At 36.1% G+C, this 13,028-nt stretch overlaps 1 protein-coding gene across 4 annotated transcripts in view; it reads left to right on the forward strand.

Moving 5' to 3' along the window:
- The first annotated feature begins 8,625 nt into the window (after positions 1-8,625).
- The window catches only part of Gclc (glutamate--cysteine ligase), a 99,013-nt gene continuing 94,610 nt past the window's right edge, over positions 8,626-13,028 (forward strand). For 2 of the 4 annotated variants that reach the window (XM_069833239.1, XM_069833240.1), the window contains exons 1-2: positions 8,626-9,288; positions 9,379-9,488. In XM_069833239.1, coding sequence (XP_069689340.1) covers positions 9,139-9,288; positions 9,379-9,488 — 260 coding nt within the window. In that variant the 5' untranslated portion in view covers positions 8,626-9,138. The remainder of the gene's footprint in view (positions 9,289-9,378; positions 9,489-13,028) is intronic. The other 2 variants (XM_069833242.1, XM_069833243.1) reach the window with 2 other exon arrangements.

Genomic DNA, 13,028 nt, shown 5'->3' on the forward strand with positions numbered 1-13,028 from the left:
CATTCCAGACTAGGAGAGTGGTAGTGTTGGGTCTTGCAGAGTTTGTGGTGGTAGCCGTGGGTCGCCAGACTTGGAGGACTTGGAGGCTATCACACATCAAGATGCTATATAAAGGCAAAGGAGCCACTGACAACGCCAACTCCTATAGAGGAATAGCCCTAGAGAACAACGCTTTCAAACTATTGACGACCAAACTAACAAAGAGAATCATGGAGATAGCGGACACGCAAATACCTGAGCAACAGTTTGGATTTAGGAGAGGTCGCTCATGTTTGCAAGCGGTAGAATGCCTGTTAACGGACATCCACGATCCACTTAGAATGCCAAAACAGAAGTACTACACCATCTTCATCGACTATACAAAAGCATTTGACAGCGTAAGCAGACTCATACTTTCGCAAAAATTGAGGAAAATAGCAGGACTAGATGAGCACACAGCGACCTTGATCCACAACATCCTAGCCCAAAACATCATTAAGGTAAATGACACTGTCACAATATCAGAAGGAATCACCCAAACCAGAGGGATATTACAGGGAGACCCGCTGAGCCCATTGCTTTTTAACATCGCTACGGCTGATGTAACTCAAGTTTGCCCGCCCACAATGTCCTTGTTTATATACGCCAATGACATGGCCCTAGGCTCGACAAATAAAGAAGACGTGCAAGAAACCTTTAGCCGGATTGTAAACTGGGCAGACGAAAACCAGCTCCAGATCAACAAAGACAAAACAGTACAAATGACGTTCAGGAGGGGAGGTAGAAAGACGGACAACGACATGCTCTACTACAAAAATGAACCACTAAAAGTCACCAACGCGTTTAAATATTTGGGAGTAACAATGCAAACAACGACAAAGTCCTTCCGGATCCATGTCAAAGAAAGGGCAACATCAGCAATCAAGGCAATATTTGATATTAAGAATGTAAGGCAGCTCAGCCTGGACACTGCTATTAGGCTCTTCGAGGCAAAAAATTGCTTATCGCGTCACAATTTTTCACTAAATACAATTACAATATTGCCTTCTTTCACGAGTTTCAATTGCATGCTAATGTATACCATGTTTTCTTCGGGCAAAAAAGTTAATAGTGATTGGTGTAAATTAATTTGCACAATACACAGAAAGGCAGCAGAACCTTTAAGCATCTCAATTACTAAGAAACTTTCCCTTCTTTGATCTTCTGCAGTGGATGGAATCAGGAATGTCACGCTGCAAGCACCAGCAATAGTCAGCTATCATATTTATGTCCCATCTGCCTTGTTATTTTCGTTTCATTGTCTTTGTATATTGGTGGAAACGCTCACGCTGATCCTCATTTACTGCATGAAGACATAAGAGAAAGACATTTATGTGGGTGTGCAGGAAATGCATCTTGACACTCATGTTTGCTTCTAATCTCTCATAGGCTGTCAACAAAGTTTCAATTAGAACCTCATAGTTGTCTGCCCTGTAGTTGCCAAGAAAGTTTCTTACATCAGAAAAAACACACCCAGCTCCCTCTCCAAGGTGTTTATTGTTTCCAAAAATTCTTTATCTTTCATTAGAAGCCTTATATGTTGTCATCGAAAATTCCAGCTTTCAACTTCTCATGTGTAAGTACAGGAAATTTAGAGCACATACAGTTGAAACAAGCACCATCCTTATCCAGAGCCTTCACATACTGCTTCATAAGGGCTAACTTTATATAAAGTGGGGGTAATAACACCTTCTTGGCAGTAGCGGCCAGTGATCCAAATCCTCGGTGAGGCCAGATGCAACTAGTTTAAGTGCCTCCGATAGAAAATGTTTATTTATGATATTAATTATTATTGTTGTTATATTATTAATATTATTATTACTGTATTATTATTATTATTATTATTATTATTATTATTATTATTATTATTATTATTATTATTAATCTATTATTATTACTAGTAATGAAAAATAATAATTTCACTCACTAAATAAGCTGTTATGCTGAGAGTTTCAGTGATTGTTTCAATGTGATAAAGCAACCCATATTATGTATTGAAATTTCCCTTTCTTTCTTTTCTTTTTATTTTTTTCCTTTAACAGCAACAAACAAGGCCAACAGAGAAGTTTATTTTGCACCACATTACCACTTAACCATTTATGTTGCCCATACCAGGATGCAATAGAAACTCGCGTTTTAAAATTATCTGTCAGAAAAATTGTCAGCGATGTCGTAGGTATCTCGGTCGGCTCTCTTTTTATTTAAAACTTCCTTTCTTTCAATATTATTTCTTCTCGAAAAAGGACACTCTAACAATGAATTAACTACACCAGCATTATTTCTGGCATTTGTTTCTGTTTATATTTTTGCCGAACTACATAACAACATTGGCCCAGATTCACTACACGAAGTACAATAGTACAACACCCTCGCTTAAGTCATAAACTAAGACATAAGATGAGAGAATAGTGTGGGTCTCTGCCTGCCAAAGAGCTGGAATGTTTGTTATTTATGGCCTATTTAGGAAGACAAGTCACCCTATTCCCAACCCCACTCTACCCTTGAGACCGGCCCATGGTTGAGAGGAGTGAAACCTGACCAGGCCAGACGAATTGTGCCTCAGTTACAACGTTTGAAGTGCAACGTCAAAAGCCCGCGAAGACAAACGAAAATCCAGAAGCAGACCCGGCACAAGCAATCCTGGCCTCATGAACAAATTTTACTGCAAAACAGGTCTATATACATCACAAGCTAGACCCAGCATGAGCGATCCTGGCCTCAGGAACAAATTTTACTGCAAAACAGGTCTATCTACATCACAAAGTTTTCAAATGCTTCTACAGCGACATATGCTTCATTCAAATAACTAATAGGCCTACATTACATAAAAACAAAATTTGATTTCAGTTATGCCAAGTGACTGAGGCCCGGTCTCACTTGCCTCAGTCAATCAGCCGCCACTGCTTCTTGGGATCAAGAAGAGGCTCATGCTGGATATTCTTGTCACCAACGTGTAACTCAACTCTGGTAGGCCACTCTTTCCTTTCCCAGTGTTCTTTCATCATAATCATCACTGTCTGGTTTTGCCGATACACTAGATTCATCATCATTAAAACTGGAACTTTCAAGTGTGATGAATGTAGGAATAGGATTGTCATTGTTGTGTAGTATGGGTCTTATAGCTGACCGTATGAATGAAGTGTTTTCACTTTTTGTTAAAGCCTGACACATCAACCATACAAAAGTAGCAGTCTTCCATGTCATATTCAAATTCAAATTTATTCACAATTTAACATTTGAAATGATACATATGAATAGATATCCAAAATGAGCATATGCTTGTGCTTGGGTACAGTCCAGTAGTCTACATAAATTTTACAGAGATTAATAATAATGTTGATGATAGAAATAATAGTAACAATAATAATAATAATAATAGAATAACCATGACAGAGATGATACAAAGATAGTAATACAAATTAATTCATTAATAATAATAATATTAGTAATAAAACAAAAATATTTACAATAAAATAAATACTAAGATGGATAAAATAAAATATAAAACCACTTAGCGAGAGTTAGCGCAACTTAAATAAGCATATAATAACCAGGAAAAAAAATAACTCGAAAATCAACAGAAAAGTTTGTTGTATCGCAGATGACAGCAACCGCTGTATTGACATTGTGTTATGCATTATTGGTAGTAGGGGGGGGGGGGGCCGAAGGTCTACGTAACTGCCGTTCTCTTCGAATCTTCTCATACAATCATGGGAAGTTAATGCTGAAAAACAAAATGTCTATGAGTCAAACTGTTCATTATTACCAGGATAAATACAAATAATACTGAAATATATTAATCAATTTTCAGTTATAGATCTTTCCTTTTGTGCAAGAGGTATCATATCAAAATATTTTATGAATAGTGGGGAAAATATTTCAAGAACTCTCTAGTGACAGAGATACTGACAAGTACAATCAAGTGTATCTGTGGCGATGCTAAGAAATCATTTATTGGAGATATACCGTACACTGTTATTAATCAAGAAAATGATCTATTTATATTTATTACAATGTTATATCTTATAGGTTACATGCATCAGATAAATACAATAAATATTAGTAACATATAACGCTAGTAACACTTAAAATAATAATAAAATTTATCAAATATTATACAAACATTTTCACTTTATTTTTAAACTTAAGAATGTGTAAATTGCTTAGGTCTGGATTATTTTTCAATACTGAATTCTTTAGTCTTGGTTCATAATTCCTACTGTGTCTTAATCCAGCTGTAGTGTGGCATTTAGATTCTGCCAAAAGAGTTGGGACATTTCTTATGGTGTTATGTATATGTTTTTTAGTTATAAAATTCATTCGATTTTTGTGAAACTAAATTAGTACTGTATGTTTATATATTTGCTCAATTTTTAGTACTTGGAATTCAGAATAAATAAATTGTGTCGGATAATCAAGTGGTTTATGCAGACAAATTCTGATGATATAGCTGTTTCCACCACACCATTAGAACTCCAAAACTGAGGCTTTTTCTCTCTTCCATAGTCCACTGTCTGAGATTTTCAACACATATTTTACACACTTTATGTGGTGCCCAGCACTTCTGATCGCTTAGTTTCACTCCGAAATATTCATGATAGCCTTTGGATATAAAGTCTACTATATTTTTCCTTTGCTTTGGTGTTGTAAAATAGCCACAAATATAGCAGAATAATTTTGAGTCGTTTTTACATTTCTGATGAACGATGGCCATTCTCACAGGAATCCACAACAAGGAAAATACATGAAGTTGCCATTTCAGAAAAAAAACCTGATGTGATGGTACAAAGTGGATATGATTTATGGATTCATTAGTTTGAGACTAATAAAGATCAGCTGTTTCTTTGCAGTCAGCAAAATTTACAGACTAGTGGTTATTTTTTTTTTAAGTTGAATAGAAGCGAGTATAGTTCTTGGTACCAGAACGAAAATAGTGACTAGATTCTTTTTTATGATACCTATATTATTTCTAAAGATGTTGAGTTTAAATGATATTCTATAACTTTTCCAGCATTATTTGATTTTTCATAACTCCATCTTGAGTGAGCATTACAATCTCTAGTGCAACCCAAAAGTATAACAGCACTTTAGACATATGGTTGCTACCCCAAACATGATTTTGGTTATCAGTGAAACAAATGTTAGAAGCACAATAAAGCATAATTTTAAAAAATAAAGCATAATTCTTGGAAAATGAACTGCCTGCTTCAATGCACTATTTATAACAATTGTGACCAACAATTAATATTAAAAATACTCACATTAACAATGAGAAGTTAGTTTTTCAACAATGGAAATTTCAAACTTAAGAATTTTAGTTATATTTTAAATTCTTAACTACAGTTATATTTGTAGTTCTGTGAGGAACAGGACAACAATTAAAATAACATACAGAGTACAAGTTTAACGGTTTTATGGCCAGTTCACACTCTGAAGAGTTCATATCTATTTGATACCAGCATATCGAAAACATCTGTAACTGTGATACAAAGAGTATGCGAGTTTCCTACAGACAATTTTGTGGCTGAAAAGGGAAATTTTTGTGTACCTAATGTTCAGAGTGTATTAATTTCGAAAACAAAATCCATTGTGCAGAAACATATGGAAAGTTTCAAGCATAGATCTCAGAAACAGAGTGATGGACAGGGTTCAACTTCAGGTAATCCTAGCAGCATATGTGCCAGTATGGTAGCATATGGAAAAATCCAAGGATAATATGAAAGATCTTGTGGAAGCATTCACTTTTGCTGGTATTCCATTGCATGTCTTTCGTAACCAACGATTTCGTCAGTGGATAGCAACAGCTACAGGTATGCAGCCGGCTCTCAGTGAAACCACTCTAAGAAGGTATCTGGCAAAGTGTGCTGAAGACGACTATCAGGAAACTAATCAAAATGTGAGGGAAATTCTGTCTATCTAGTGGTTGACGAAACAACAGATATAAAGAATCGTAAGGTGGTGAATGTTCTTGTTGCTCCACTGGGTGTTGTGAATGAAAAACCCCATCTTGTGAAAACCAAAATTGTTGAACACTGTGATGCCGATGTTAAGGTAAATTTAATACTTGATACACTTTATCTTATTGGTGTTCACAGAAGCAATGTTATTGTTTTAATATCAGACAGTGCACCATATATGCTTTCTGCTGGCAGGCGACTGGCTGGAGTTGCACCTCAGCTTTTACATTCTACATGTTGGGCTCACATATTGCATCTTTGTGCTGAATAGATTAGATTTTCACTAAAAATTGCTGATGAATTCATTGCAGCTGTTAAAGCTGCTTTAGCGAAAACTCCAGCCAGAAGGGAGAGATTGCTGGACTGCCTAAAAGAAGCAGGGACATTTGTTCTACCTACAGTTTCTGTAATAACTCGCTCGGGGACATGGGTGATGACAGGAAAATGTCATTGCATCAATTTCAATGTAGTGAAACATTGGATTGATTTGGAAGATGGTGAAAGCAGTGCTGCTGTAACAAACTTAAAGCGGCTGGTTGAAAATAAAGAACTTGTACTTCAACTCAGACTATATCTAAAATTTCTGATGAACTCAGTGATCAAATACAGATTTTGAAATCAGATAATCAAGATGCAACAAAGGTCTGGCTTCTTCTATCATCATTTCTTCAGATGGTTCAAAGTTAGGTGCAATGTGTAAAAAATTGGCAGGATATATGAATGAACGTCATTCTGCTCTAAATTTCTGGAAGGAAGTTCAGAATTTAGATCCAACATTAGCTGTTCCTGAGAAGATTTCTAAGGATGGTAAAAATCCTTAGCATAGCTTCCTTCCGAAAGAGAAGTACAGTTAGGGGAAGAAAGGGTCCCATTTCATAAATAAAATTTATGACATAAAAGATCTCTGTTCCTGACAGAGGCACCAGGCACAATTTGCTGGCAATGTCTGGCCCACATCAAAATTTGGAGGTATCATGAGCCCATATCAGTTTCTTTAGTGTGTGTGGGCTTGTCCCACTTTCCACTCATAAATTACCATCTCTCCTACTACAATAGCATAGTCACCAGCAAAACTCAGGCAGTTGGTGCATTTGCATGTTGATCCGGAATGGCAATCAGTCATGGGTTCGATTCCTGTTTGGACCAAGTACCTGTTTGGAAATGTTCTGGGGTTTACTCTATTGTAGGAGGAATATCACATAATCACATGGCGAATTTTCAGCCTCATTTTGCTACCACCAATTCCATGATGGACGCTAAGTACTCTAGTGTCTCAGCGGCGGATTTTTGAGGGAGGCAAGGAAGGCCGCACCTCCTCTAAAATATTTTGCCAGAAGAAAATATGACAGTATTAATTCCAGCTGAAATAAGATCATATACAAGGTTTAGCAAATGACGGACTTTTCCTTTCATATTAATTTCACTATTCATTATGACTAAGATGTAAGTTACATTAAGCCGACCACAACCAGTTGGTAATCTCCGCTCGCTATAGATAGTGAAAATAATTCGTACTGGAAGAAAACAGATAGCGCTGTACCCTGTACAATCGACATCGAGCAGCCTGCAGTACCTATGCGAGAGAGGGACAGCGGAGATAATTATATGACTCTCCTCCCCGGTAACCATGACAACAGTTCAACCAGTGTTTAAACCTAACTAGAACCAGCGAGAGGAGGCGAATTTGGAGAAATCCTACTCACTGCTAACAAATCTATTGCCAGTCTCGGCTGTTTTCGGCTATGTCCGGCTCTATTGGCAAGATCTCTCTGTCTCTCTTTTTCTTTCTTCTTGGTTTGAAAATCGCGTCATGTACTCGTATTGTTAGAGTTATCTGTCTGTGTAAAAGTTCAATGTTGGCAGATTTTTTTCTCTTGTTTGCGGTATTTGTTATTTTTTCTTTTGGGTTACGAGATATATTTATTTATAAAGTGTATTAAATACTGATAGTTTAGAAATAAGTACAGATTTGTCTCTTGTTTCTTCTAGTATTCGATGTTCAGTATGTTGTTAACTAGTTGATAGGTTTGCGAAAGAAGAGGATCGTCAAGTTAATTTGCTGTACAAATATGTAATGGTAAAGAGGTGAGAGGCCCTATATTTTTATGCATAAAATACATCCCCTCATCAGTCACGTCTTGACCTCCTCAACGTCCAAACCCACCGTCCGCCACTGTAGTGCCTAGCAATTGATATAGCGTCGTTAAATAATAAACTATTCAATACTTTCCTTCGCAGTCATACGATTAAAACAAACAGTCCGCATTAAGTATAACGGTACTATTAGTATGTAAACATGCCTAAATGTTCAAACAAAACTGTGCCTGATTTTGTTCGAAATACAATTTTGACCACGAGGTAGTGTGACCTTATGAGAGCGCGAATTCTTTGAATACTTTAATGTAAAGGACATGGGTATGTAAAGGATGTGAAGTGAACAGTTCCAGAATAATTATAGGATCATGGAATCCGATCTTATAGGCATCTTGTGGAATGAGTTCGTTTGCGATGTAAATTGCATTCATCATATTATAATGAGGAATTTCACTCTTATTGCACAAGTGCTATGTATATCCGTCCTTGAATTACAATGACTTGCATCTACTTTATCATGGGTGGGGGTTATGTTATATACAGTAAACTAGTTATATATTATGCTGAAGCAAAGAGGGCCAGTCATTACCATATCGTCAGAGGAACAGTACGAAGACCAGTGAGAGGAAATAACGTTTGTGCACGTTAAGGGTGATAATTATTCGTTACACTAGTTATTACATAACACTGCACCGCATGTACTAGCAATCATTAGTTCATTACATAATATCACATAATATAAATGGTGATTTGACTACCTTAGTAACACACAGTAAAGTGCGCAGTGCGATCGTCACTTCAAATATTTTCTAATGAAATTTCGTATGGTAGTTGAATGATCTATGCCTGGCAAATAAACGGATTATCTTGACGTTTCATTAGATAACCCGTTGAATATTTACTCTCCGGGTATCGATTGACTAAAAAAAACACCACTGTGTTTCTTTTATACAGTGTCATCGACGTATATTGTGTAATAGTTTCCAAGGTGAGAGAGGATTGTGTCAGAGCAAGTGCTGTCGGCAAGTATCATTAGTAATTAAAAAAAAATTGTACGCATAGAAAGAATATGGGTTTGTTAACAGAAGGAAGTCCACTAAGCTGGGAAGAAACAAAGGCTTTAGCAGAACATGTAAGACAACACGGTGTGGTGCAATTTATTAATTTATATAAACGCCTTCGTGACCGTCAAGGAGATGTATTAAAATGGGGTGATGAGGTCAGTTTGTGCAGAATTGCTTTGTGATATGTTAGTAAAATTTATGTGTGGTAGTATTTTATGTAATAAAAATCATTATTTTTGTACTAGGTGGAATACATTCTAGTGAAGTTTGATCATGAAAGAAAAGTTGCACGAGTTTCCCTTCGAGCTTCAGATATTCTGAACACATTGCAGGAGAAAGAACTCAAGAATCCACAGTAAGTAGTCGCTGCAAACTTCAATGTAAATGTCGTATTTCTGAACGTATATATTATAATATAGGCCTTCCGTAGCCGTTCGTATTTTCATCAGTTACACTGCACTGCATTGTGATGTTCATTATTTTGAAATGTTTTTATTATTAGGCCAAATTCTAACCCCGAATTCATAATCAAAGGTTAATATCAACTATCTTATTGGGCGATTGCTTTAATGGTTTGAGTTCTTCTTATTGGCTGTGACAGCACCGATATCTGTGACAGATAGTCCCGTAGTTTGTGACAGGTAGTCCCAAGGTTATTCAGTGATTTCATGTACGCGCTACGAAATGATGTAGCCGTATTCAACCATCACCACATGTTTTAATAATACTGCATTTTAACTTGCATCATTAGTTTGTGTGCTTGTTGGTCGAAGTGAGAAGCATTTATGTGGGGTACCTATCCAAAATGATGTTGAAGTTGGAACTACTCTCTAGAGAGAGGAAGAAAACAACAATACAGTTAAGAACTGCAAAGCAATTTCAGTCGTTAATTTAATTTAAAATGTTTATGTTGGTTTTCATGGTTATAGCACGATTTAATCAACTGTTTAATGTACAGCAGGACATGTGACGTGTGGCTAACAAACTCTCAGCATACAGTTTTCCAGGCAGTAGGTGCAGTACAAATCCAGATTCTTAGGTAGAAATCTTATTCTGGTTCTGCTGGATGTTAGGCTGAATTAATGAATGAATGAATTGAAATGCGGAGTCGAACGCTTTCGGTCCTATACATGTAGGCCACTTAAGTGGATAACTAAGAAGTTTACCCAAGTCCTTTCCGAAGTCTAATTTATTTGAAAGATATGCACATAGAACATAATAATTGAAAACAACTTACCATCCTCTATTATAGAACATTTGAATGAGTTTGCAAGGCACCAAAGTTTACTGAAAACATACTTAGAATACTCCACTATGTTTCGTGGCATTTCACTTTCAATTTAGAAATTTCAGAGTGACTTGATATTTTCAGTGGGCAAAGTCATGAATGATAAAATTAGGAAAGAGGATTGTGAAGCTCAGTTCGTAGCTTTAATTCTGCGTGAGAGCTCTGATATAGTATTAAATCGAAGTTATCTTCAATTCTGCTATATGTAACAGAAGACTGCGACATTGAAGGAGTTTTAAAATGCACAGACGTCAGCATGGATAGTCTGCAATGCTCTCCTTGAACATGCTATCGAAGTTATTACCGGTAACGATTTTGATTGCAACTTGATAAACTTATTGCTCAAACCTACGATGAAGCTACCTGTGATGGCGGGAGAACATAATGGTTTACATGCAAAATTTTGCAGCCACTGTAAGTCAGCGTTTTTTTGTATACGCTATGCATACAAATTAAACCTCGTCTTAACTCAGTCTGCCAATTTTATGAAACAAGTAAAAGTGAAGTTGACTAATTGTACTGGATTTTCGAGTTTTTTCTCTAAATCATCAGAGTTTGAATGTTTATTTGAATCAATAATGGATAATGAAGATTGTAAATGGGACCACGAAATTGTCGTTTGTGCACGAGGATTAAGTTTACTGAAGGACTTTGATTTTATTTTCTGATGATAATATTCGGTGCAATATTCCCACACTCTAATATTCTGTTTAAAAAAGGAGGCTAACAGATGTTGCTTTTTATAAAAAAAAATTCATAATTTCAAGGAGTACAAGCAAGGACTGAGAAATTACTTCGAGGAATTTTGGAAACGCATGGATGATTTTGCTGATGAAAATTATCCTCAATCTGAAAGATCACGGCTGAATGCAATCCCTAGAGAGGATAAGAAAATTGTATATAGGCGATTGTTCAATGGAATGCTGCATGTTATCAGAATTAATATTAATTAAAAGTTCGCTGAAAATTCCAAATTGAAGCTTTTGAATCTGCTTGATCATACACTATTTACCACTTTTGCAAATTCGCTCCCTGAAGAAATATTGTTAAATCTAAAAGAAAGCTATGAAGCCTATTTTGATTTACTGTATAGTCGGTCTTGTTCTATGCACTTTCGTCTTTCGTGTTTTATGTAAACATGGCCAGGCTTCGGCCTGGTAAATATCCTTATAACTTATGCTACAAGAAAATTATCAAGAAAATTTGAAAATTCAACTCAAACATTCATCAATAAGTGGCTATTTCCAGGAATGCAACTCCTGCATGTAATGAAAGCAGACTACTGTATTTTAACCATTTAAAAATAGCACCCCTATGTCAAAATGTCACGCGACGTCACTGCCTGCAATAAATAATTTTGTCATGCTTTGCTATCAGGAGGTGAAAGTTTGTGTACTACACGAGTTTTATAAAGTTTCAATTTTAGAAGTTTCGTAGCCATGTGCACAGTTGTTTCTGATACGCTGTTTTGTTGCACTAAATGATTCAAGAATTTTTTTAGGACTAGCTTATAATGCAGCACCAATTTCATCCAACTTCTTCTCTGTCAGTACTTGCCTTCGTTTCATTTTGTTTCTAAATCCAAAAATGACCCCGAAGAACGAACTTTACTAACAGACCTATAGGTCATAGATTTACTAATAGCAGGAAGGTCAGGATATTATCGAAGGAATCTATGGCATCTCCTCCAATATCTACACTTAACGAAGTTGTCATAAATAAAACTACGTTGTTCTAAATTTTACCTCATACTTTACACAAAAACTATGAACACACAGCTATTCAGAAGACTATGAATGCACCGCACTTGATTCAGACTTTCACAATACTGACCACTCACCGCTGCTATCAATACAAAAGCAGCAAGAACCAGCAGCAGTTCACATTGAGAGAGTTGGAACTTTCCAGCACTCATCACTCTTCTAACAGAAGATTCTGTACATAAACACACAAAAACATATACACAACACATCCTCAATAAACAACTGAATTTCAGAACACACTCTTTTCGACACAACACTACCAATCACAAACACACTCTCATTTCTACCTACACACTTCCATACCAAGACACCAAACAGGAAGAAACGAGAAGAAAGCCCAAGACCTCACTAGAAGCTTGATAATGGTGTAAAGTTCTCTTGAAACCATAATAGTTTCATTATTTAACACAGTGAAGTTATAGAAATTGCTAATTCAACAAATTTAATCATATATCACTAGTTGGATATATTACTATCCATACAGTACTTCGAATTCGAATTGAAGTTTCACATTTTCGAACAAGCAAATTTTCTCCTTATCTGATCAGTATTAATCGTTCTACAATCATCCTTAGTTGCCAAACTGCCAAAATCCATTCTTTATGTCCGTAATTTGAAAACGTAAAATGTAACATCTGAAAAAGATTCTAGTATATGAGAAGTGAGAAACTTAGTGAGCTGTGATTGACAGCAATTTTTTACTCCTGATGGATCTATTCCACGACAATGAAGAGTGGTAAACTATTTTATGATATTTTGAATTGTAAAGACTGTTTAACAGAGGTGCATCTTGTAAGTAAAGTACGACTTAACATGCTAGCATCTTTTATTTTACACTTAACGG

This window comes from Periplaneta americana, chromosome 8, assembly GCF_040183065.1.
Source record: "Periplaneta americana isolate PAMFEO1 chromosome 8, P.americana_PAMFEO1_priV1, whole genome shotgun sequence".
NCBI classification, from domain to species: domain Eukaryota; kingdom Metazoa; phylum Arthropoda; class Insecta; order Blattodea; family Blattidae; genus Periplaneta; species Periplaneta americana.